Here is a 24,217-nt window from a genome sequence, read left to right on the forward strand (position 1 = left end):
AGCCGGCCGTGATTGGCAGTGACGAAGGCCTCATGGGAGGCGAGTCCTGATTGGCTGTTGCGCGGAGGCAAGAAGTGGAGATTGATTGGCCGATGCGCAATGACTCTCTCCGCTGATTGGCGCCTGCTCTGCCGGCGGATTGGTGGGCAGGTGGGAACTTACGGAGCGCTGCCATTGGAAGAAAAAAGTGTGCGTTCGCCGCAAGCCCCGCCCCGCCCGCCCGCGCATGCGCACTGCCCCACCGCTATGGCAACCGCGGACGGCCGCCTCGCTCCGTTCGTGGTCTTCTGGCCAGAGCCGGTGCGAGGGCAGCCGGGAGGCTCGGCTCCATGATGCCTGCAGGGCCAGCAGCCCTATGAATGGGGATGAAGAACAGGAACAGGGCTGGGTGGCAGCCCTGAGCAAAGCACCTCTTTTCCCCCGGCCCCACTGCCTGCCCACAGCCCAGGTTTACCCCTGCACTGCCCTCTCCCTCCCCAGGATCAGGCCCGTGGCTCCCTGCAGCAGCCGGGTCCCAGGGACAGGGGGGCACAGTCCTGCAGAAGAGGCTACAGCCAAGGATCACTGCAGAGCCAGGCATTGTGGCCAAAAGGGCTTTGTTTGAAAGCTGAAAAACCGTAAGAAGAGGGATAGAAGAGTAGCTGCCAGTTGCACAGGGATGGAGCCGAAGATCACCGACCCTTTGAAGTTGGGTTGTTCATTACAGAAAAACTCGGTGTCCCACCAAGGAGGCAGCGGGGCTCATTTGTGCTTGGCACGAGGGAACTCCCTCCTGCCCTTGTCGCGGCCCCCGAAGTAGCGCACGCGGTGGATGGCCTGCAGCTGCCGCTCGATGGTGGCCCTGATGTCCACCTGGTCGGGGATGTGCACGTAGCGCACGTTCCTGCCAGCCACGAAGATCTCGTCCAGCTGTGACACCACGCCTCGCCTGTCTGTGAAGGTCACCTGGGCCAGGCGCATGTTCATGAAGGCGTCCACGTTGGCCACCCGTCCCGTGGCCGTGCTCTCATCACGGAGATCCACGGTGGTGACGTGGCCGTGCAGGCCCTGCAGCAGGATGACCAGGCTGTTCTCGGCGATGGTGCGCTCCTTGACTGAATGGCTGACCTCCATGGTGCGGCTGTGGCAGATGAATGGAGGGAGATGCTGCGCTGTGCCCCACCAGCACCTCGACCTCCAGGACTGGGCACCAGCACGTGCTTCAGTGCAGCTGTGGAAGCATGGCACGCTCGTGTATGTGCACACCAGCCTGGCAGTTCCACCAGCCCTCTACACACGGGGGCACGCGCTGCTCCTCCCCGTGCACACGGAGTGCTCATTACCTCCCTCCCTTCGCATACGGCGGTGCTCGCTGCTCCCTTCCTTCGCATAACCACCTGCGCGCTACCCTCGCGTCCCCCATCCCTCCTTCTGCACTCCCACCCCGCACACTCCGTTCTCCCATCCAAGCCGCACGCATCCCCGCACCCGCAGCGTTTGCAGCCCCCTCCCTCCGCACATCCCGATGCCCCCAAGCCCGCTCACCGCCCGGCCCGGCAGCAGGAAGGGACGGCCCCGCGCGCTGCCCCGCTCCGTCCCGCCCCGTTCGGCCCCGCCCCGCCCGGCGGCTCGGAGGCAGGCTGGGAAGAACGCCTTTAATGGCTCACAGCCCGTCCATCAGCGCCAGCAGATCCTCGCCCTTCCCGCAGCTCTCCGCGCACGGCTCCGCCACCTCCAGGTCTCCCAGGATTCGCTCCAGCTCCGCTCGCCGCGCCGGCTCCTGCGCAGAGATACGGGCTCAGACCGGCGACGTGTAAAGCTCTTTAGGGAGCGGAGGAGGAGCGGTTAGACTCCAAGTGAATTCACGTACCTCGGTGGCTTCGATGTTCACAACCTTGTAGGATAACTCCTCAGGTCTCGTCAGCGCCGCCTGCCTTGATTGAAAGTATGAAGAGCGCTTTACGTGATGTCATCCTGTGACATCCCACCCATCCCACAGAAGGTCAGCAGTGTTTGTCATTGGTCCGTCCTGAGGATCCTACAGATGAGCAATCTAGACAGCATTCCTGTTTCTACCAGGCAAACTGGGATGCGGATCCCATTTTGGACATTTATCCCTGCTTTGGGCTTTCTAAACGTGGAGCAGTGGAAACACCTCCCTGCCGGGAGGGGGCTGCAGCGCTCCAGCCTAAAAGCCTCCTCACCTCCCCCCAGCTTCTCTCTGAAATGAGTGTCCGGGGGACAGGAAAGCTAAGGGGGCTGAAGGCACCTAACGCCTGATCTGTGGCAGGACCTCAGCCCAGACTGAGCCGGTGACCACCAGTGTCACATGAAGGCAGTACGAGACCCTGCATCACTGAAAAACCAGGAACACAAATCCCCTTCCTTGCTGAGTCTTTAAAAAAAGTCAGATAAACTGCTCCTCTTTTGTTCCTGCAGGGAATATCAGGACATGGATAAGAAAATACTAAAAAGGCTGCTAATCTGTCCCTAAAAAATCTGTCCCTGTTAAGGATCAGCTTCAGTCTCCAGGCCTTGTCCACATGTCACTACATCTCAAACCCCAGACCAGAACCAGCTCGAGCATACTCTTCCTCTTCATCTGTCATGAATAAATTCAGTCGAAATCCCGTCTCGCTGCCACCAGGTTTCTTGATCTCCAGACCTCCCAGCAGCCTGGCTAAGAAGTTCAGTTCTTCTTTAGCAAGAGGATTCGGGGCTACGTTCTCCTGCAGAAAACAGCAATAGGTTCATTGGTCGGATTGCTAGGAAAAAGAGGGCTAACAAGGTTACCATAATCTAAAATTACATCAATATGCAGAAACACATTTATGTATTGTTAATGGCACAGGCAACTCCTCATTATCAGTCATATATTCATAAAGTGGTTGCTTGCATTTCTAGACCCAGGACCAGACAGTTTTTCAGCTAAATCAAGGAGCTGTGAGATCAGCAAACCTAGCTTCCCGATTTCTGAAGAAATGAAAAAGAGGAAGCAAGATTTCAGCAGACCACTTCATCAGCTTATGTCTACAATTAGTTAGGAAAACATGCCCATAGCCTCACACAGACAGTAGTGAGAACTGAGGCTCACAGAGAACTGACGAGGTTTGGAGAGAAACAAATAGGCAGGTACCCCAGAGTACAGACTAAAATGATGCTACTGTTACATGAGAACAGAAATGAAGCAGAAGACAGCGCAGCTATCTAGTGAATGAGCTGGAGGAGGGCAGTGTGCGCTCCATCAGTGACTGCAGCTCTCAAGGCATGGAGGAAACAGAATGTGAAGTCTGATGAGTGTGGTGAAACCCCTCTGCCCTGTGTGACCACCTGCAGACCTTGCTGACACACCTTGCTGCCAGGGTCATGAGTTTTACCAGTGACAGCATCAGAAAAGCATTAACCTTTGCACTGGAAGCCAAGGTTTTGGATGATCCTGACGTGTGTGTCTCTGCTGGCCGACTAACACTGTACCTAGAGAGAAGAGCACACCAGGAAAACCAACCTGTTATTTATTTGTGATACAGAAATAGCAGGGAGCAGCACAGGGCCTAAAAATGACTTCAGGATATTTTTTCTGAGGATTGCAAGCTGCTGAGAGGTTACAGTTCTGTTTTACAGGGTATTGTGGCATTAAAACATGTCAGCAACAAAGCAAGAACATAACTGACTCAATCTGAAAAAGGAAGAATTACCTATGACATGTGAAGAAAAAAACAGTAATTCCTTGAATGCAATTCAACTGAATTTCCATTTCACAGAACTCGCAGTGCACAGTGAGCACTATTTTCAGTCATGAATCAAACTGTGGCTCCTTCTCACAGCTGTTTATGCACACTTAGCTGTGTGTTGTGTTTTACACAATGGCTTTGTGAAGTAGCCAAGCTAGCTGATAATGCCAGAGATGCAAAAAATAAATATACAAGGCTGAAGACACGCTTCTGAACAAACCCATCATCAGTGTTCACTCTGTATTTCTATGTAGGACAAAAATGACTTACATGTTTGTTCCAAGTTTGAGGACTCTGTCTCCATAAAGTTCAAAAGATCCTTCCCTTTGTGGAGTGACATAATTTCCACCAGTGGTGAACTCGCTTCTTTTAACTTCATCTCCATTGCAATTAAACATCCTTAAAAAACAACCCAACATTGAAACAAATTTAATAGATCTGTTCCTGCTTTTCAGCACTGTACCCTTTGCTTACTGTACAAAAAAAAAAGGGAATAAAACCCTATTCTGTACACTGGTAAACACCTGTTTTAAAGGATAAAGGACTAATAGCTAATTTACTGGAATAGGGAATGGCAGACACACAGTTAGCATCTCACTGCTGGGTCACTTAGTGCCAGACTTGCCTTATCAGTAGCTCACTGGAGGTTCAGCTATCCTTGCAACAGCAGACACTCTAAGCTTCTGGCACTAAGTGCTCCTTGCTGAGCAGCCACACATGCAAGGCACTGCAAACAGTATTCACCTGATGACTCCTGGTACTTCTGTACCCCAAGGAACAGGGCCTGATATTGGCAGCACAAAGCGACCATTCGAGTTCTGCACTTTATCCTTCAGAAAGATAGAGACCTGCAAAAGAACATTCCATCCTCTAGAGAATCAGTTACATGTCTTCTGTTCCGAGTTCTCTGAAGTCTTCCTGCCTAGACTGGGATTGGTTTCCTAGAGATTCTGATGTGCCTGGGCTGAAGCCAGCAGTGTATTACTGTAGTGCAGAGGACAGGCACATTTGATCCAGTATGAAAAGAAAAGTGTGCCCTTCATGCATCTGAGTATGATCAATTAATTTACAGAGCATCAAGGCCCATGGCCTGAAGTTTGAGGTCCTTATTTCCATATCAAGTGTCTACAAAAAAACATGTACTAATGAAAACCTGAATCAGAAATTATTCTACACAGTCACCTGTGAAATAAACAGCTAATTAGGAGTGGGTTTTTATTTTTTCCTCCAGGACATGTTAGAATTATTCAGTATTACTGTACTAGATGTGCTCAGCATGTGAAATCATGAAGACTGAAGTTACAAACACATCGAGATGACCAAAAAGCTTAAGCACCAAGTGTGATTATAATGAGACACATCCATATTCTAACCAACCAGTTACACTGGGCTCTTACCCTTATGTGCATGTCCTGAAAAAAAATGAGGAGCGTTTGCCTGATGAGCTGAAATTCACCAGCAGAGAGACAGCCGTACACCTGGAAGAGAAACAGCCCGAGGTGAGGGAACCATGCTGCTGAATCACGCTTGGTATGTGCAGCTGGATCAAGCTCCACTCTCAGTGGGGCACTGCCTGATGCAGCAGTTAGTCTCTAAGACCAACCTGGAAGAGGAAAATCCGTGTGTTCCACCATCCTGCTAAGGGTTCTCACCTCAATCAGCTGTCGGAAAGTTTCATCCACTTGGTTCAGAATGCCAGGGGCATCACAGATGAAATCTTTGATGGCATCCAGGTGATTGAACGTGACCAGCAGGATGTCTTTGGGCCGGGGACACAGCAGGACTTGGTACTTGAAAGCCATAGTCATGAGATCATACAGCTGCAAAGCAACACGGGAGATTTTGGTTCCATTGCAACACACACAGCAACGATTCCATGCTCATGAAGAAAGGGTTCTGAACATTCTTTTCTTTTAACACCTGCTTAAGGGTAAGGAAAGCATTTTAGCTTTGTTTCCCAGGGAAATGACACCTCTACAGTGACACTGCTGTTGCTCCCTGGGTCTCTCCAGCAGTCTTTAGCACTGCTGGCAGTTTCAACACTAGTGACCCAGGGTACAGCTCTGACAGGTAAGTGAGCTCCTGTGACTTTTTCCTTTTACCACCAGATATGCTGTTTGCAGGCAAGAGTTCTTCTGCCTGTCATTGAAAATAGTGAGTGTCAGCACAGAAATGTATATATATTTACATATATATACATATAGACTTTTTGTATATAAAAAATCTGATTAAGATTGCTTACTGAACCTCTTAAAATCACTTGCATGTGAAACTCAGTATTTCCACTTAAGGTGCTGAATTATCTGGAACTACTACAGATTTTCTCACCGTTTTCTCATCTTAGAGCCATTTTTACAAAGAAATCCAGTGGGAAGAGGTTTGTTACAAAGTGCTTCCAAGTACAGTGACCTGCAAACAGCACAGTGAGCACTGCACAGATCCCAGTTTTACCTTATCCATGCTGGCCTGGTTCAGTCTCATGATTGAAGCATGAGCTAGCCGGTCATACACGGTTCTCAGAGCTTTCTTGGAATAGAGTTCCTGTGGTTTAAACAGCTCTTCCATAAATTTTTTATTGAACATGGTTGTGATGATGTCATTCATAACTGCAAAGACAGAGAGTATCTGTTTCTGCTTCAGAAGCACAGCACTCACCTCATCCTTCCGCACAAACCCGATGCTGAAGGCTCCCAGGGCACTTTGGAGACGTGGTGCAGAGCTGCAGCAGCAGCAGGACGGGGAGCACTGTGCCTTAATGCAGGCACTTCTCTCAGTGCCATGTTGTTCTGAGCAAGCAGCAGGATTTCTGCAGACTGTCCCCTGAGGCAGAGATGTTTCTAAGCTGCAGACAACAAACCTTGTTTTGCCAGTGGGAATAAGGCTGAGTTTGTTGTCTTGTTTTTACAGCAACGGCTGGCTCTTTCCTCTTTTAAAATAATTGTGTTTACAGGCTTTGCTAGCATGTATTATCTGGAAAGACTACAGTTTTGCTTCCTAAGACGACTGTTTTGCATCAGTCTGGGTTTTTTAACACGTATTTTTCACAAACCATAGCTATCTCTCTGTCCCTGTTCCTCTTTTTTGCCCTTAATGCCATCAGTCTGTTTTTCTCTTCTACACAGAAGCCCAGGGATGATTCCAAATGCCCTGAACCAGATTGCTACCAACAGGCGTGCAGGGTGCATTCGCAGCGCCGCGATCGGAGCAGGGCCGGCCGGGAGCTGAGAACAGGCACAGTTCAACAGCTGGCAGCTCTGCACTTCCTTCCTAGAGCTTTGCTCTGAAGGATGAATTCGGAGGTGGTTACACGACTTACTGAAGACTCGGTGAGGATCAGGAGCACCCAGTGTGAGGTCTGTGCTCTGCTTCATAAGCTTTCAGTGCAAAGGAGATAGAGAGCTTTTTTGCAGTGATTCAAGCAGACACAGCAGCCCAGCTTTCCTGCTGGATCCCACGCCTCTGTCACAAATCTGATACATTCTACGGCATCACCATAAACAAGCATTTATTTCTCTACCAAAAAACACTGAAAAAAAAATCAATTTCAATTCACAGAGATTATTGTACAAGCGTGAATTTCCCTAAGCAGATCACTGCTACTGAAGCTTGTAATGATAGCTAATTCTTATGGATTAGGGACATCTCAGGGGAAGCAACAATGAAAAAGCAAAGCAAAGTTAATGTACCACTCACTTCATCTTTTCTTAGATGATTATTACCTCGGGAACACTGCTAGGTCTGTCAGAGATGCTGAGCACCTGGACGCTGACAGCTGTTTCTAGAGGGCGAGTGCCTTCTGAAGTGTGGATTAAAAACAAGCCTCATTACCAATGGAAAATAATTCCTTTCTCCTCCACAGATAAATTGGCCACAAAACCACCTCTGCGTGCAGCGTGATGCAAAAATCCTCCCTTCTTCCAGTGGAGAAAAGCAAATACAATGTATTATTATGCATTCAATTCTGCATGTAGTCAATTAGGACAAAAATAAGAACTTCTGCCTTAGGCTGCAATCAGGAAGAGTTTTTGGTGAAGTTTCCCACACGTGTTGTCTGCACAAAGACTTCTCCATCTTAGGAGGGTCACTGATAACCAGCGCTGTCAGGAGACAAAACATCTCACAGTGTGCCACTGCAGCTGGAAGATACTTGGAATGGAATCAGAACTGTGTTAAGCACAGGAGAAGCCTTAAAGATTATCTTCTGAAATTAAAATCTCTTGTATTGGCTACGAAAATCACTGAGAAAGACATCAAATATCAGAGCAAAGGGCAAACCTCACGAGGTGCACTGGATAATGACAGAGACCTCGGAGCATAGGCAGTCCCTAAGGACGTGCTTACACCATTCTAACAATGGAAAAGAAAACAGAAAGGAGTGTAGCTCAGGGGGAACGGCACGCCAAGCAACACAGCAGAGAAGCAATTTAGCAGAGGGGGATTTCATCAACCGGGATGGGGAGAGGGAAACCGGGTACAGACAGTGCAATGGACGGAGGAGAAGCCGAGGCTCAGAGCGGTTTCTGTCGTGTCGCTGCACACTGACACATCTCAGCCTCCTGTGCCGTCACGGGACGCGGCTCGTATGCATGGCATGAGACTGCAGTCTGCACATCTGGATTGTGCTCATGCTTCTCCAAGGACACTCAAGACAGTGAAGGGAATGGTACGAATCCGAGGCGGTCACACATCTGTTTGCAGGGCTCTGTAGCTCCTAACAAAGCTGACACAGGCAGTGCCTCGCTGCTGCCTTTACCTGCAGCCATGGGCTCTGCTGCCTGTTCTGTGTCCATGTTTCAGAGATCATCCCGAGAGCACGACTCACAGGCTGGGCTTTTTTTCCTCTCACAGGAAACGCTGAATCGGCAACAAGAGATCAGTTTTCGTGCCTGTACCATCCGAATCTGATAAGGCAGGATCTTATAAAACTTATCTCTGTTTTGGATGTGATACAAGAGGGGAACGCGGCATCTTTTACACTTCTGAGATATTAAATGCTGGAAAAGCACGTTCTTACAAACAGCATGCAATGGGAGTGAAGAAGTGGAGGATAAATCCAAGGTATTCCTGTTTACCTTCAGTAAATGTTCAAAACCCAGTAAGGACTTACTTTGAAAATAAACAAACAGCAAATCATAAGGCTGATCTCTCTTAAAAGGGGGCTGCTTAAAGACAGTGCAGTTCACCTGACAGAAAAAAAATGGGATCATTTAAGAGATTTACTTTCTCATCCAGCTGCTTACTGCACCCTGACCCCCACCATTTGCAGGCAGAGGAAATCACAAAAGGAAATCACAAAAACCTGCAAAACCTGAGCTCAGACCATCTCCAGTGATCACTCACGTCAAGATGGGCCTGGCTGAAGCGTGGATAAATGCTCCTTTGTGGTCACTCTGCTGCAGGGATGGTGACCACTGGCAGGGATGGGTAAGCAGCTGCATGGAAGGGCCTCAGATCTCTCCTGGAGTTCACTCTTCAAAACCCTAAGCAGTGAATTAGAAATATCTCAGAGAAATGCAGCATGTAGGTGGCATTCTTGCCAGTAAGCAGAAAAACCTCACAATGCTGACACAATTATTTGCTTGCCTTGATACGATGTTAGAAAAACTAACACTATGATAACAGGTTATGATCTCTCTACAGACATCACCTTCATTAAATTAACAAATTGCCTTCTTTTTGTTTTTTAAGTGATATGATTTGGAAATATTCCCTATTTATAGCTAAAGCATCTTTTAAAGAATATCACTCCTCCCTGACACCATCACTGGAGGGCTGCAGAACAGCATACAGTGTGTTCACATACAACGAGCCTCACGTGTGCATGTAGTGGTGTTATCAACTGCATGCAGCCAGATTACAGTACCTCGTTTCCTGTCCACATCTGTCCATTCATCTACACGAAGCATACAAAACAAAAACATCAGTTCAAGAAGTAAGAATGGGAGTTTCAAGGAGGAGAAAAGAAATAAAGAGAAAAAATATATATATCTAACTAATGGTCTTTGTTTTTTTTCTCATCAGCATTCTGTGTTTAGCAAGAAAAAACCCTGCTGTTACCTGATGCCCTTCTGCTATTTGGCATCTTTCAGTTTCAAGGACCACATAAAAGATGAAACCCTGCTCTTCCCCTGGAAAATCCTGGTGCTTCAACAGAGCGAAAATTTCGCCTTGACTGAAATTCAGTTTTGGTTTTTTTTTTTTTGGTCTTTTTTTGGCACTTATTAGTGAACAATATTTCAGTGAACAGCTGTAAGCAGTAAGAAATGCCTCAGTGAAGATGACATCTCAGTAAAATAGTAGAACTCAAGCTTTCTGCTTTTTAAATACAAAAAGACATGCAGACCTCATTCAGACACTCACTATACACAGCTACGTTTAGTCAGAGCTACAAACTGAAGGCTACACAACCAGCAGCAGGGAGGGGGAAGTGCCAGCTTCCCTTCTGAGCACAGCCAGCTCTATCCCACTGTGCACCTCTCCCAAATTACCTTCACAGAATCACACAATGGCCCGGGTTGGAAGGGACCTCAAGGATCACGAATCTCCAACCCCCTGTCACATGCAGGGCCACCAACCTCCACATTTAATGCTAGACCCAATTTAATACTAGGTTGCCCAGGGCCCCATCCAACCTGGCCTTGAACACCTCCAGGGATGGACGGGGCATCACAGCCTCTCTGGGCAGCTGTTCCAGCACCTCACCGCTCTCATAGCAAAGAACTTTCCCCTGACATCCAACCTAAATCTCCCCTCCCTCAACTTCAAACCATTTCCCCTTGTCCTGCTGTTATCTCCCCTTTCAAAGAGTTGATTCCCCTCCTGTTTGTAGGCTCCCTTTAGGTACTGCAGGCTGCAGTGAGGTCACCCCGCAGCCTTCTTTTCTCCAGGCTGAACAAGCCCAGCTCCCTCAGCCTGTATTTGTAGGAGAGGTACTGCAGTCCCCTGATCATCTTCATGGCTCTCCTCTGGACCCTCTCCAACAGCTCTCTGTCTTTCTTGTACTGGGGGCTCCAGACCTGGACACAGTAATGCAGATGGGGGCAACCTTCAGTAACACATTCCAACAGCCACTATTAGAAAAACGTTGTGAAATTTATTTCACTTAGAGGGCTTTATTTTCAGACAGCAGAAACATGTGACCAACTTCTGTGACAGAGCTGCGACACCGTGGGGTTGAAACACATCCCCAGGGCTCCTTCTGACGACATGCCGCAATGCTCTATGGCTGAGTGATGTTCTATTGCTCTGCCCTTCCACGGTGAGCGTATCTGTGCCCATTCCTGCGTTACTACGGGAGTTATTACCAACAAGCTGAGCATGTGGAAAGGAACAGTAGATCTCTGCTGGTTCGGCAGCAGCCTGACAGGAGCAGCGAGGCAGGGCCAGGCCCGCTGCTGAGTGCTTCCGGAGCCCGTCTGCTTCTTCTCACGGCCCGCTGCTGCTCGGGGGAGGCCGAAGCCTGGCCCCAACGCGCGACCCCCGGCCCGGCCCCCGCCCCACAGATCCGACGCGGGCAGCCGGGGCTCGGCGGGGCAGCTCACCTTTTCGGGCCTTCTCGCCTGGGATGCTCTGGGCGCGCAGCCTCTGGTCCAGGATATACAGCATCTCTCCGCCCAGGTTGAGGAACAGCAGCGGCAGCGTTCGCGCCGGCATGGCGCCCGTAGCTAGCCGCCAGCCGCCGTCACCGGGCAACGGCTCAGCCAATCGGAAGGAGCCGTCTTGGCGCGACCAATCAGAAAGCGCCGTCTTGGCAGGTGGGCGTTGTGCTGAGCGCTGCGCCGCCCAGCGGGTGAGGGTGCAATGACTGCCATTGAATGCTTTTAGTGCCGAGCTCCGTGCGGTCGTGGCTGCGGCAAGGAACCGCGATGGGACGCTGCAGGAATTGGCTGTTGGACAGCACTGCCCCCCATCAGCTCAGGCTGCCCAGGACCGCGTCCCACCTGCCTCGGGCACCTGCCAGAGATGGGGCAGCCACAGCTTGTCTGGGCAACCTGTGCTAGAGCCTCACCTCCCTGTCATTTAAAAACATCGCTGCCTTCAGAAAGGCACTGGGAACACCCCAGAACTCCTCTCAGCACAGAAAAAAACCCAGTTCAGGGCATAATCTGATAAAGCAGTTCAATGCAAAGCTCTAAAACACTTAGCCACTCACTGCACTATTTTGGGTACTCACACTGTGCAGACCATGCGTGCACGTAAACAAAGAGGCCGTGTGCCTTTTGGGAGTTCTTTATTTTTGGAGAGGCTGGCTGTATCACAGACCCAATGTGCTGCTATACAGGCGTCCCCTCACTTTGTGCCTGCTTCTCCTTTGCAGCTCTGGCTCTCTCTTGCCACTTTCTTCTCTCCTTCAGCCTCTCTTCTGCTTTCAGCTTCCGTGCCTCCTGGAAAACCTGCAGAAAGAAGGTGAGAATATGGGAGAAAGGGAAGGTCAAAGGTGTCTGTTGCCCACCACAGCCATTCCACCACCACTGCTCACTGCAACACAGAGTGGGATCTAAGTTCCTGCAGCAGAGTGTTCAGTGAGATCAGCTCCTTCGTGTCTTCCTAGGGGTCTGCAAATAGCCCGTTATTTAGGGCACCATTCTGAGGTATGGAGCAATAGCTATCCAATCTCTTATAATTTTACTGGATTGAAATTTAGTATTTCTAGACTGAGGGCATTGTTGAGCTTTTTGATTCTGCTGTTATGTCAACATATTCAGAGTAAATGAGAACAGACAATGACCATATGCATATTTCTGTTCTAACACTGCCATCATATTTAATAGTTTACCTATTACCTTTGAGGAAAAGCTACACTGAATCATACATTTCTGTGCAAACCAGCAGCTCAACTTGAGGTTCTTAAGCATGGTACACCCTCATTATGTGCTTCACCTCCCACTAAGTAACCACCTTTCACAGAGCTCTTTGCCGAGCTCTACAGTCATTATATCACCATTGTCTCCTCAAATCTAAAGCACTGACTTGAAGGCCTTTTATCTATCAGCTTCTGCCAGCTATCTGTTCCAATTGCATCCTCTACAAGGTTTTTTCTGCTCCAGCTACCCAGCTTTCTCTCTGGCTCGCTCCATACCTTGACACAGAAAGCCTTCTTAACAACCCAGCGCTTGGTGACCCTCCTGAAGTAGGCAGGGCGTGGTGTGTACTGGATGTTCAGCTGCTTGCAGGTGTTCTCAAAGACATCGTAGCGGACACGGCGAAGGTAGGCCAGCAGTTTGTTGCGGCGATCCATGGCCATCAGCATGCGACGACGGTTATTTTTATCCTGCAAAAGACTTCACGTTCACTGGATCGCAGATAGATTGCTCTTTCATCCCAATAAATTACTTAGAACAGAGCAGATGATGGCTAAAAGGACACAATCAGGTTAAGGACAGTATCCGAGAGCAATTTTTCTTAGCAGGTATTGCAAGAACATTAGGTCACTACAAGAAGGTTCACGAAGACTTGATTTACTTTGCAGTGAAATTGCTTTCTCCAAGTCTTGGAGGCGAGGAATGCAGTGAAGGTCTGCTGGCTAAAAGCTCTGCTTCCCCTCAAGCGTACATTTCCAGAAATAACACAGGCTTTTACTTCTTTCTTTTTTCTTGTTTTTGCTTTTCCAGGATTTAAAGGCGAAAATAAAATCTTGGCTCTATTTGACAGTTTGGTTTGTTCTTTGGAAGAGAATATGCATAGCTCGGTTCACACCACTCAAGGCTCTCTCTCATGGAAGCCATCTCCCTACACTTTACAAGCAATTCATCTAAAAATAGGCTTGATTCAAGTACTTTCAAAAGGTCTTCTCTGCTGAAACGTTTAGTACAACTTCTGTGTTCTTAAAACTAAATTCTCCTCTGTTTTAGGCTTCAAGCTTTTATGATTAGCTAATAGCTACAAACTTTTTTCAGACACGGCTGATTCATTTGCTCCTTACCTTTTCCATGGCATTAGGAATCTTCAATAGACCTTGTTCATAAAATTACACTTGTGATGTTTTGCGTTTGGGCTTCAAACCCACGTAGTTTTAGATGGGGAAACAGCCATTATGACATTAATGCAGTCCTGTCCATAAATATTTTTACAGTAGAACAGAGGAAGAATATGGCTGAAGCAATCACATTAGTAATGCTGACAGCTAAGCAATGAAACCTGATCAGTAGATTTAGCTGAGCTCTGCTCCAAGGTATCTGCTCAGCCATCTCCAACAACTCAGTAACCAAAAAGCACACATTCCACCTTTCAGTTGGTGCAAATGCAGCTGCAACTGAGCCAGCAGTTTCCCAGACTGACAGCAAGGAGCAGTTACTGTTATCTTACAGACCATCTTAGGAAAGCCATAATCCCCAGCATTAAAATCCTTTTGTCCTTAGCTCAGAAAACAATCTGAACAGCCGCTGCCTCAGACGTGTGGGTTGGAATTACTGGTAGTTACCTTGGGATGCCTCTGAAGGTGTTCCTCAAAAGTGCGGATCTTGGCAGTCAGTATGGCAGCTGTGAGGACAGATGTGAGAGCTGTGAGAGAGCAGCAGCTTTGCAGAGTGAGACAGCATCGTTTGCATTCCTTTCAAAGCACTGCTGCTGTTCTTATGGGTACCCACTGCACAACAGCAAATACTTCCACACAGCCTTCAGAGCAAATGGTAACACAAAATGCAGCCTACATAAACTCAGGTAACAACCATCACCATTATAAAGCTGACTGTTGCAATTCCAACAACTAATCACATGGTTTTCCCTGTAAGGCAGGTGCTTCACCTCATTTGAACACTGGTGACTTTATGTGGCCTTCATCTCTGCCCTGTGCTTCAGACAGAGCTTGCCTATGCAGAAAGAAATCTGGTTTCCATGGCTAAAATCTATCATTTTGTTTCAGTAATATCTTTTACAGGTGCAATGGGGAAAGTGTTGCCAAACTACATTAAGCTTTAGTGCAAGGCTAGGTATTTTATAGGGAAGAGATTAATGAATCCCTTCAAAAAGTATGGAAATTATTATACTCTATCAAGTGAAGAGTTCTGCAGCAACCCTGTCCTGGCTCTTCCCCCATCTGTTATGACTTCAGGAAACAAAGCTGTATACGGGCAGGAAAAAAAAAATCATTTCCAAACTCAGAGAGTGATCTTCCAACTGCAGTTCTGCCATTTGCTTTTCTCTTCATGCCCAGTTCATTCAGCCATAGATGGAATGCTGCAGGTGCAGAAGCCATGGAAACAAAACTGACAGACGTACATCACTGTAAAAGGGCTGCAGCAGCACAGACTATTTCAGAGAAGCCTTACCCTAACGACAGGAAGCAGAGCCATAAAAGACTCCCTTATGAGCAAACACTGACAAAAGGGGCAGTTTCACATCACATTGAGTAATGACATGACAGGACCATAAAGGCTTAAGTGACTTTCCAACACGCCCAGTAAAGACCTTTGTATAGATAAATAAACCGAGGCAAAACGTTCCCGTTGTCAGCAGGCAGCAAGATGTTTTCATGGCACCTTTCGGATGCCTTTGGCACCTCTAAACAACGAACTGCTCCCTCTGTGCTGAGTGTGTGCATTGCCTGGCAGCATTCCCAAACCCTGTGCAGGCCCACCTGCCTCCCAGGTGCTCTCCTGAAAGAGATTCTCTTGGTTGCTACAGGAAACTTGAAGTGATGGGGTGGGAACAGCTGAATAAAAGCCAAGTGAACTATCATCTGCCAACGATAGGATTCTGTTTCTTCTAACTTACTTTGCACCTCAAAGGAGCCATTGTCACTGGGAGACCTCCTGACCTTCTCTACCAGCTGCTGTATCTTTATCTTCATTTTCTCCCTCTGTGAATAACAAAAGAACTCGTCACTTTCTGAAGAACGCTGTATGTCCGAGCCATCCCAAATCTTTTCCCAAATGCCCAAATAAAGACTTTGTAGCTTTACTCCAAGTCCACCCTAAAAGGTGGAAGAAGTGCTGCAGAAAAAAAAAAAAGGAGCACAGCAGGGAGGGAGCACAAAAAGATTTCAGCAGAGAACAGAATCACCCTTCAAAGGAAGAGCCCAGGCGCATCCCTCTTCCCAAAGTTGCAAGGGAGGGGAGTTGAAGAGGTCCAGCTGCTCTCATGAGCAAAAGACACAGAGCTAAAGCTGATCTCACACGGCAGTAACCTTCCATTTTTGCACTTTTTTTAAGCTTAAGTGGAAAGTGGTAAGAAACAGTGAGATCTCTGTGATGCCTTTCTTGTTTGCTTCCTTGCTTTCTGGGCATATGAAAAATAAAAGTCATTTGAAGAACATCCATGGTCCAGTGTACCACTTATTGTAAAACAACCCAACCTACAGCAGAACCATAACAGCTGCATCTCCTCCTGTGATTGTCTGACACTTCATTCTCTTATTTTAATACTCAATTATTATAAAAGAGAAGAGCCCAGGATAAACTTTAAGAGCATGCAAGACTTATCACCTTTGTGCATTTAACAGCCCCACAGCTGCAGTTACTGAGCAACACTTAGAAAGTAAATGTAGGGCATTTAACAATGTAGGCAAGTCTTACACGAACGGGTTTGCTACTCCATCTAGTCTTTATACAAGTGCAAATAAAACTAACCTGGCTTGCCATTTCCAGTGACAATAACCTTTTCACTACGTCGTCAACACTGCAAGGAGAAGGAATATTAGTCTATCAGCTTAGGATGAAGTATAATAACATAAAGTTGGACTTTTAGAACACATTAGTTTTTCTCAACTTATTCTAGAAGTTAACAGCAACTCTCCTCCCCTCCCAAACTTGTCAGATGTAAACTATCTTTGTATTCCTAAGAAAAATAATGGTTGACATCACACAAACATCAATTAGTTTTGCTGCTCCGGAAAGAACAGCACGGAGTATTTCAAGTCACAGTGAAGTCTTAATCAATTCCAAAACAACACTGCACATAAAATGGATGCTAAAGGCTAACTGAGCACCAAGTTAAGCAGCCAAGGACAAAATGATGACTTTTAAGACTTGCTTCTTCAAAGACCTGTGAAAGTCTCATTCACGCCACTGGGGGCTCTCCCTGCACCACACATGAGCAGTTCTAGAATCAAAGCATGCAAATGCAAAACACTGAGTCCAAATTTTAGAAGCAGTCACGCATTTTGAGTCGTTCAATTATATGCTCTTTAGCACATGAGTTCAAGACAGGCTTGGGTCATTTCTAAGATTATTATTTCTATTACATCAATATTATTTCTTTTTCTGTGCACAACAAAGTCCACAACTGCGGGCAACCAGCACTTGTGCTCAGTGTATCTTACAGTAAGAAAGCAGAAAGTTAAAACACTGCTAATCAGTGACTGCTTCTGCAGATTGACTTTCAAAACAACTTTCCAACTGCTGTGCACAGCAGTGACCACAGAACATTAATTACTGAGCAGGTGACGGGCTGCACAAACTGCCTGTATGCATATAAAATACAAAGTTCTGAAGAGATCATTCCTTCATTATGTCATACCTATTTACTATTGGGACATTGGCGTAATCTTTCTTCAACATTGTTGGAGGGAGATCATCCAAATGGCTGGGGATGTCTACAAAAGAAAGATCCATGTCTGAGGAACAGCAGTACAAAGCCAGAGCTCTGAATATATAAGTCAGTCAGAGGAAACATGCTGCAAATAAAACAGACTAAATGCTCCAAACAAGAACCAAGAAATTAAGAGATGAAGCTGAGATGACAGGAATTGAGTGAATATACCTTTCAACTTCCTTCTCACAGGTCTGGCGTAACATCTTGCTGTCTGAATAGAAGGACTGCAAGCTTGAAGGAAAGAAAACAAAGATTTCATAGAATCACTGAGGTTGGAAAAGACCTCTAAGATCATCAAATGCAACCACCAACCCATCTGCACCATGCCCACTGAGCACATTCCTAGCTTATTAGATTGTTTGCACTTTTCTACCTACATTCCTACCTGTCTCAGTCTGTACTAGAAAACAAGCCAGAGCACTCAGACCACAAGGTGACCCTCACGGGTCTTTTGCCCCATGGGAACAGCTCCAGGTTGGTTCTCAGAGGGACCAGCAGGAAGAGATGACAAACACCCCTCAGCAAAGCGAAGGGCTCCCCCCCCTGCTGCGCTCATTTAAAGCGCTTACACCGATTAGTAATTCCGCTAATTTCACACACGAGTGCCTCTCCGTTACCCTCAGCCACTGCCTGCGTGCTGGCAGCAGCGCGGCACGGACAGCAGTGCTGACCTTTACTTCACACCGCTGCCTGCTGTGCCGCGGGGCCGCGCTCCAGGCACAGCCGTGGATGCTCTCAGGCCGCCCCAGGCCCCACCGTAGGCCCTGTCTCTCCCATCGCTGCACACCCAGATCCTTCCCTCCTCTCTGCTCCCTCCACCGCCCCACGGCCTCTCACCGGCGCCGCGGCCGACCCTCAGTGCGGTCAAGGCCCCGCGGGCCGCCCCCGCCAGGCCGCGGCCCAACGCCAGCATCTCCTCACGGCTCACGGCTCCCCGCCTCTGGGCGCCGCCATCTTGGTCCAGGCAGTGCTGCCGAGCGATTGCCGAGCGCATCGATCGGGGCGTGACTCCACGATTCTATGATTTTTTCAGACCCTTCCCCTTCCGCAGTGTCTTCGGGCCCCGCCGTTGCCCTCCCCGTTACCCCACCTTCCCCCATCGCCCCGAGGAACGCGAGCTGTGATCCGAGAAACCTCCGTGTTTATTGCTGGGGCGCAGCAGGGGCACCGAGCGCCTGCAGCCACGGGCAGTCCGCGGGAGGAGGGGGAGGCAGGTGTGGAGGGAAAGGGCCCCTATGGGATTTCAACCCCACGGAGTGGCAGGTGGGGCTCCAGGCCCGGCTCGGCTCAGGGGATCGGGTTTGGTCCGTGGCGGGGCTCAGCAGGGTTGGAAGTCGTGGAGCTCCTCGGCCCCGCTCACCAGCAGCCCCCGCAGCAGCGGGAAGTCGAGGAGCGGCTCCTCCAGGCTCCCCCGGGCGCAGCTCTGTGCGGCCCCGCGGAACCAGAGATTCTCGTAGGATTCGGGGCTGGGATCCGAGAGCAGAGGCTGCGTGGAGCTGGAACGCAGGTAGAGGCACGGGGCGACGCGCTGCGGGCCCCGGGAGCTGCCGCCCACCACCTGCACGTACTGCACGGGCTCTGCCCCCGGCCCCACTTTGGCCTGAAGCGTGCCGGGCCCGTGCTGCTGCATGTAGGGCTGTGGCGGGGCAGGGGGCTCGGCTGGGGGCTCCTTGCCCCACGTGGGGGCCTGCTTCCCCGCTGCCTTGTCAAGCACTGTGACGGTGGAGATGGTCGCCAAGCCGGGCTCCTTCACACCGGGGGCCTGCAGGGGCTCCTGCTCTGCTGGCACCCATGTGCCCAGGCTGCTGTTGGCTGGGTCAGGGACGCTGGGCCAGAACTGCTGCTTCACCCTGGGGGTGACAAAAAGGGGTGAGGCGAACCTCGGGAAGGAGGTGTCCCCTCCCTGCTTCCTCCAGCCATGCTAGGGCCAGGGCTGTTGCTGGGGCTGCCCAACATAGGGCAGAGGTGAGTCCCAGCCTCGCAGTGTAATTCTCAGTGTTCACCTCCCATTCTTCTGGAAGCAGATCAACAGGATGATGAGCAGGACAAAGACCAGCACCAGGGTCAAGAAGAGGAACTGGATTTCGATGTCATCTGGGAAGCAGGCGGGGGACAGGGTCATGGCAAGAAGTGTGGAAGTGTCCCTTGTCAATGTGAGGCATCTCTGCCACATGGTTCCATCCCCACCAGTGTGGCCTCACCTAGCACTGTGGTCACCAGCGTCAGGCTGGTGCCATTGGTGCTTCCACCAGCTGTAGAGGCCATGATGTGCACTTTGTAAAGAGTAGATGGCTTCAGGCCTTGGATGGTGAAGGAGCTGAGGGAGGAATTAACAACAGCACCTGGAGAGACATGGGGGCTGGTGGAAAGGCTGGGGTGGCTCTGCTGCTCAGCCACAGTCAGGGGCACCTCCCCCCAGGCTGCCCAGAGCCCCAGTGGCAAGGCCTCAGGCCCCTCCAGGTCTGGCTGGGGCAGGGGCTGCTGGCATCCCCCACAGCACCCAGGTGAGGCAGGGAGCAGGGCCAGGACTCACTGGAAACCTCCGCAGTGCTGTTTGCCCAGAAGACGGTGTAGTGAGTGATAAAGCCATTCTGCAGCTCCACGGCCACCGGCTCCCAGCTGAGCTCAGCCTGGGACTTGCCAATGCTTTTCAGGTGGAGTTTTGGGGCATGGGATGGTGCTGAAATGGAGCAAAACATGAGACTGGGCATGGTACAGAGCTGGGCTGAGCCCTTCTGCACAGCCCCTAAATTATGGGCACATGCATGCAAGGGTGGGGTTGGTGAGCCCTCTGGGACCAAAAGGGCTGGAAGGACACACACCCTTCTGCTTGGAGTAGGCTGCTACATGAGCAGGTGTCCCAACGGCATCCTTGTAGAGGGGGTACACCGAGATGTTGTACTGCTGGAAGGGCTCAATGCTGTCTGCAACAGAGAGCAGAGGGGGGCAGCAGGTCTGGGGGCTCTGACTGCTGAGAGCCCCACATCACCATCCTGGCTGCTCTATGACCAGTGACAGGATCCAGAGCAAAGAGGAAGCGTGAGAAGTGGGCTCAGTGCAGGCTTTACGCCACGAGCCCTGGATGCAGGCACAAGCCAGCCCTGCAGAGCCCATTGGGAGGGCTGGGACCCCCAGCAGCCCCCAGCTTACCCTGGATGAGGGTGGCAGTGGTGGTCCCATTGAGCTCCAACTGCCAGCACGCACTGCAGTGCCTGGGCTCTGAGGACACCTGCTGCCACTCCAGCACGTAGGCAACTGGTGGGACTGGAGCTGCCTCCCAGCGTACCCACAGGCTGCGCTCACCCCTGGGTACAGCTCGGAGCCCAGCCAAGGGCTGACCTGTGAGGGAATAAGCAGCCAGGGTGAGGACAGAGGAGAGCATCCCTGCTCCGCTCCCACAGCCATGGCTGTGCCATAGCTCTGCACCTGATGGGGAGGTCGGTGCCACCTCACCTTTCCTCTCCAGTAGGACAACCTCCGTGGCTGATGACTCGCCAGCAGCATTGTAGGCTGAGAGATAGACCCTCACCGTCTTCTCTGGCACGGTGAAATGGCACTGGGTGTCGGTGGTGTTGCAGACAGTTTGTGGCTCCCTGCCTCTCCTCCTGGACCCCAGGGTTACCCGGTACCCCAGCACACGCCCATTCGCCTCCTGTCGCCGTGGGGCCTGGACACAGGGCACAGAGCACGCCAGGGATGCTCAGTGTCACAGTGATGCTGTGCCATGCCCAGCTCTGCCTGCCTGTGCTCACCTTCCACCGCAGCTGCACCTCCATCCTGCCCGCTGCTGGCTGGGTGCTCCACCACGCGTCCAGCTTCCCTTCAGGGGCTGCGTGGGGGGACAAGGGATATGAGGGGAGAGTAGTGGTGTGCCGTGGCCATGCTACCCAGAGGTGGGCAGGATTCCTGGTGCCCCCCACGCACCTTTCTCATGGGTTGTGTAGTTCCTGCCCACGCTCCACTCACTCCAGTAGCCTCGTGCTGAGTCCCGACGGCACCGCATCTGGAAGTGGTACAGCATCCCGAAGAGAAACTTGCAGTGCTGCACAGTGCCTGCATGGCCTGGGATGCCTGTGACCTGGGAGGAACCAGAGCAGGGTTGGTGCAGGATGATAGAGCAACCAAAGGGGACACTGCCATCCCCACAACTGTCCCCTTTGAGTCACTGCACGAGTCCTGCTGTCACCTTTCCCCACCAGGGCGCAAAAAGTGCTCCATAGCACAGCCCCAAGGTACAGGAATCAGGGCAGGGAACCTGGAGCAGAGGTGGGGGATTGGCTCTGCCTCCATCAGCACTCACCACATCCCAGGAGGGGTCCTCGGCGGCACGGTAGCGCAGCTCACAGCACAGCTCCATGTGTGCATTGCGTGGGGCCATGGCCCAGGTCAAGGTGACGCAGTCGGTCTGGGGAGGCACGGAGTGGATGCTCTGCAGGGTGGGGGGGTCCAGCTTGGCTGCAAGGAGAGCCACAGGACACGGGTGCATGGGAGGGACAGGAGTTGGAGTGCAATGAGGTGCAGGGATACAGAACTGCTCTGAGCAGCAGCACAGCCTCATGCTGCCCGGGAAGATTCCTCCAATAAATAGTTGATGGGAGCTGGATATATTATTCATAGACCTCCTGAATAAATGGGTAATCAATTGCTGGAGAGAGTTGTGGAGTGCAGCAGGTCAACTGCTGGCTCATAACCCTCCTGCTCGCACCGCGCGGCTCTGCAGCGTGCCCATGGCACCTATTCATCTCCTGAAGCCATTCATCATGGCAAAATATGACCTACGAGCCCGGCATGCTTTAATGGCTCTCTAATGTCCTTCTCTCACTGCTAATTAGCTTCCCCATCCCTGATCTCTGTCACTCACCCACATCCATGGGGTCGATGCGGAGCCGCTCTGACTCGGCTGTGCCCAGCGCATTGGTGGCTGTCACCCAGAGCTCCATGGGCCGGTACAGCTGCAGCAGCCGCCGTGGCACCGTGCACTGACTGCGTCCATTTTGTGGGGTGCAGCCCGTCACCGCTGGGGATCTGCTCCTGCAGTGAGGATGGGGTGGGCTTGGGCCCGTATGATGCCCATATGAGGTTGGTTTTTGGATAAGATGGCTGGGATGTGGCTTACGTGGCACACTTGAGCATGACGTTGGTGGGAAGGTGGCCGTCAGCTCCCTGCTGCCAGCGGCACGTCAGCCCATAGTCACTGAGGTCCAGCAGGCAGCTGAGGTTGGAGGGCTTGCCAGGGGGGTCTGGGGAGAGCAGCCAGCAGAGGAGCTGGGCAACATGGCCCGGATGTGACGGCCCCAAAGCAGCCCCACGGACAGCAACCGCTGTTCTGCATCACTGCAGAGCAGATGGGCGCACTGCACAGCCACGCACTTACAGCCTGCTCGGATCTCAGCCATGCCGACCCGCTGCTTGGTGCCATTCCACTCCACGCAGCACCACAGCTTGGCCTGCGGGCGGTTGAGCTGCGGCACGCTCAGCTCAGACACTTCAGTGCCCCCCACACCACGGCGCTGCCTCCCAGCCATCGGCTCGCTGTCCAGCAGCCAGGAGATGTGTGGCTGTCCATCCTCCAGCCCCCGGCACCGCTCCCGGTGGATGGTGCATGATGCAGTGATGGCTGACCCCATCGGCACCACCGGAGTGTCCACGGCCACTGAGGCGCAGTCCAGCTCTGCTCCGCTCTGCTGGGTCCCTGCAGGAGAGGAAACGTGTCAGCCCCACAGCGTGCAGGATGGAGGGGCCTCTTTCCTGCACGGGGCCCCATGGGAGGGGAAGAGACGAGCGTTGGGCAGAGCTGTGCAGCCCCATCCTGGGACGGATCCCCACTCACCACTTGGGCCAAGGAGCAGCAGCAGGGAGAGCCGCAGCAGCAGGGGGGTCCCAGCACCACGCCTGGCCATGCTCTGCTCCGTGCTTTGGGCATCACCTGGAGTGGGGGGCAGTGAGAGGGGATGGGGCTCAGGGTCAGGGCTTGGCCTTGAGCTGCCAGGTGTTGGTGGAGGAGAACCACCTCCCCCAGTGCACGCTGTGCTCAGTGGCACCGTGCTGCCCAGTTCTGTGGCACAAGAGCCCTGTGCCCCGCTGTGCACCGCAGCTGATCGTATCGCAGGGATCGTTGGCTGCTGCTGGAGAGATTTGTGGTTAGAGCGAGGAGGGAGCTGAGGTTGTGCGGCAGAGATAAGCTGGTAGAAGGAAACAGATGAATGAGGGCACTGCAGCAGGGCCAGCAGCTCTGCAGGGCCTGAAGGTGCTGCCAGTGTTTCTTTGCATCCACGGCTGGTCCTGATGCCAGCTCTCCCCTTCTCCTCACACCATCCAAGCACATCCTCCTGGTGCCAGGCTCCTGCCCTGTGCTGGCACTTGGCACTCAGCACCCAGCACAGGGGGAGAACATCATCTGCCCCATAGGGCACCCACACACCCCAGCACTCAGGGACAACAAGGACATATGCAGACAGGGTGCACCCCACGCCCAATCCCTACCTCTGCTCCGCACCTTCTGTGCCCCACGTTGTCACTGCCTGCTCCCGGTGCTGCTCTCCATCTCCTGATGGTTTTCTGTGCGCTGCCCGCTCTCCAGCATGCTGCTCTCGCCGTTAGTTCCTCAAAACCAGTGCCGTTAATTGCTGCTCTCTGAAGGAGGTGATTGCAAAACACTTCCCTGCAGGCTGGGCTGCCTCACGCTGCAGGAAGGAGAGTGGCACGCACGCATCCCGGGGGGAGCAGCACCCAGCCCCATTCCTCTGCCCCACTACAGGACGGGGCCCCACCAGTGGGACTGCACTGAGGGTCACAGCGAAGGGACACAGCAAGGGGACACAGGGCTGTGATGCGGGGATGTGGCGATACAGCAGGAGGACACAGGGACACAGTGGAAGGACATGGCATGGGAACATGGGCTGCCCTCCCCTTGCTGGCCTGGTGCTTAGGCCAGGGTTGTCAGCAGCTCCTGGCCCTGGGCTGTGCCCCACTGCAGG

The 24,217-nt window shown here is 51.5% G+C and overlaps 4 protein-coding genes across 8 annotated transcripts; all 4 read right to left on the reverse strand.

The window, feature by feature from the left end:
• Window positions 1-579: 579 nt before the first annotated feature.
• Window positions 580-1,571, reverse strand: LSM10 (LSM10, U7 small nuclear RNA associated). 2 transcript variants are annotated; one of them, XM_042885183.1, is made up of 2 exons: window positions 1,525-1,571; window positions 580-1,210 (listed from the first exon to the last, which is right to left on the reverse strand). In XM_042885183.1, exon 2 carries the CDS (start codon window positions 1,111-1,113, stop codon window positions 742-744), a length of 372 nt encoding a protein of 123 aa, XP_042741117.1. In that variant the 5' UTR covers window positions 1,114-1,210; window positions 1,525-1,571; the 3' UTR covers window positions 580-741. The 2 variants fall into 2 exon arrangements, with proteins under 2 accessions (XP_042741117.1, XP_042741118.1); XM_042885184.1 differs by having other exon boundaries at window positions 580-1,120; window positions 1,525-1,554.
• A 49-nt stretch (window positions 1,572-1,620) lies between these two features.
• OSCP1 (organic solute carrier partner 1) lies at window positions 1,621-11,820 on the reverse strand. 4 transcript variants are annotated; one of them, XM_042885091.1, is made up of 11 exons: window positions 11,252-11,820; window positions 9,574-9,603; window positions 6,162-6,316; window positions 5,363-5,530; window positions 5,108-5,188; window positions 4,455-4,558; window positions 3,981-4,109; window positions 3,384-3,453; window positions 2,569-2,708; window positions 1,850-1,913; window positions 1,621-1,759 (listed from the first exon to the last, which is right to left on the reverse strand). In XM_042885091.1, the coding sequence occupies exons 1-11, from the start codon at window positions 11,361-11,363 to the stop codon at window positions 1,643-1,645; spliced, it is 1,170 nt and encodes a 389-aa protein (XP_042741025.1). In that variant the 5' UTR covers window positions 11,364-11,820; the 3' UTR covers window positions 1,621-1,642. The 4 variants fall into 4 exon arrangements, with proteins under 4 accessions (XP_042741025.1, XP_042741028.1, XP_042741027.1 ...); XM_042885094.1 differs by lacking the exon at window positions 9,574-9,603 and adding an exon at window positions 7,027-9,190 and having other exon boundaries at window positions 11,252-11,313; XM_042885093.1 differs by lacking the exon at window positions 11,252-11,820 and adding an exon at window positions 7,027-9,190 and having other exon boundaries at window positions 9,574-10,265.
• A 103-nt stretch (window positions 11,821-11,923) lies between these two features.
• Window positions 11,924-18,172, reverse strand: MRPS15 (mitochondrial ribosomal protein S15). The gene is made up of 8 exons (XM_042885095.1): window positions 18,078-18,172; window positions 17,409-17,471; window positions 17,166-17,241; window positions 16,277-16,325; window positions 15,423-15,507; window positions 14,131-14,189; window positions 12,790-12,981; window positions 11,924-12,103 (listed from the first exon to the last, which is right to left on the reverse strand). The coding sequence occupies exons 1-8, from the start codon at window positions 18,151-18,153 to the stop codon at window positions 11,984-11,986; spliced, it is 720 nt and encodes a 239-aa protein (XP_042741029.1). The 5' UTR covers window positions 18,154-18,172; the 3' UTR covers window positions 11,924-11,983.
• A 192-nt stretch (window positions 18,173-18,364) lies between these two features.
• Window positions 18,365-23,837, reverse strand: CSF3R (colony stimulating factor 3 receptor). The gene is made up of 15 exons (XM_042885130.1): window positions 23,724-23,837; window positions 23,071-23,166; window positions 22,615-22,932; window positions 22,357-22,480; window positions 22,102-22,271; window positions 21,541-21,695; window positions 21,165-21,318; window positions 20,993-21,069; window positions 20,694-20,907; window positions 20,391-20,579; window positions 20,063-20,164; window positions 19,774-19,920; window positions 19,442-19,582; window positions 19,244-19,334; window positions 18,365-19,090 (listed from the first exon to the last, which is right to left on the reverse strand). Exons 2-15 carry the CDS (start codon window positions 23,138-23,140, stop codon window positions 18,559-18,561), a joined length of 2,484 nt encoding a protein of 827 aa, XP_042741064.1. The 5' UTR covers window positions 23,141-23,166; window positions 23,724-23,837; the 3' UTR covers window positions 18,365-18,558.
• Between the last annotated feature and the right edge of the window lie 380 nt (window positions 23,838-24,217).

The sequence above is a fragment of the Lagopus leucura genome, unplaced genomic scaffold (genome assembly GCF_019238085.1).
Source record: "Lagopus leucura isolate 7727_CA_CO unplaced genomic scaffold, USGS_WTPT01 Super-Scaffold_100048, whole genome shotgun sequence".
NCBI lineage: Eukaryota > Metazoa > Chordata > Aves > Galliformes > Phasianidae > Lagopus > Lagopus leucura.

Coding starts and splice junctions, on each gene's coding strand:
- LSM10 (XM_042885183.1), bottom strand. CDS start 1,113: ATGGAGGTCAGCCATTCAGTCAAGGAGCGCACCATCGCCGAGAACAGC.
- OSCP1 (XM_042885091.1), bottom strand. CDS start 11,363: ATGCCGGCGCGAACGCTGCCGCTGCTGTTCCTCAACCTGGGCGGAGAG. Junction 9,604..11,251: donor AGGCGAGAAGGCCCGAAAAG/GTGAGCTGCCCC, acceptor TGCTTCGTGTAG/ATGAATGGACAGATGTGGAC. Junction 1,914..2,568: donor ATGACAGATGAAGAGGAAGA/GTATGCTCGAGC, acceptor CTTTCAATCAAG/GCAGGCGGCGCTGACGAGAC.
- MRPS15 (XM_042885095.1), bottom strand. CDS start 18,153: ATGCTGGCGTTGGGCCGCGGCCTGGCGGGGGCGGCCCGCGGGGCCTTG. Junction 17,472..18,077: donor GAGGGTCGGCCGCGGCGCCG/GTGAGAGGCCGT, acceptor CTTTCCTTCAAG/CTTGCAGTCCTTCTATTCAG. Junction 12,104..12,789: donor AGAAGGCTTTCTGTGTCAAG/GTATGGAGCGAG, acceptor TTCTTTCTGCAG/GTTTTCCAGGAGGCACGGAA.
- CSF3R (XM_042885130.1), bottom strand. CDS start 23,140: ATGGCCAGGCGTGGTGCTGGGACCCCCCTGCTGCTGCGGCTCTCCCTG. Junction 19,921..20,062: donor AGCCTACTCCAAGCAGAAGG/GTGTGTGTCCTT, acceptor GCTCCATTTCAG/CACCATCCCATGCCCCAAAA. Junction 19,583..19,773: donor CAGCACTGCGGAGGTTTCCA/GTGAGTCCTGGC, acceptor ATGTCTCTCCAG/GTGCTGTTGTTAATTCCTCC.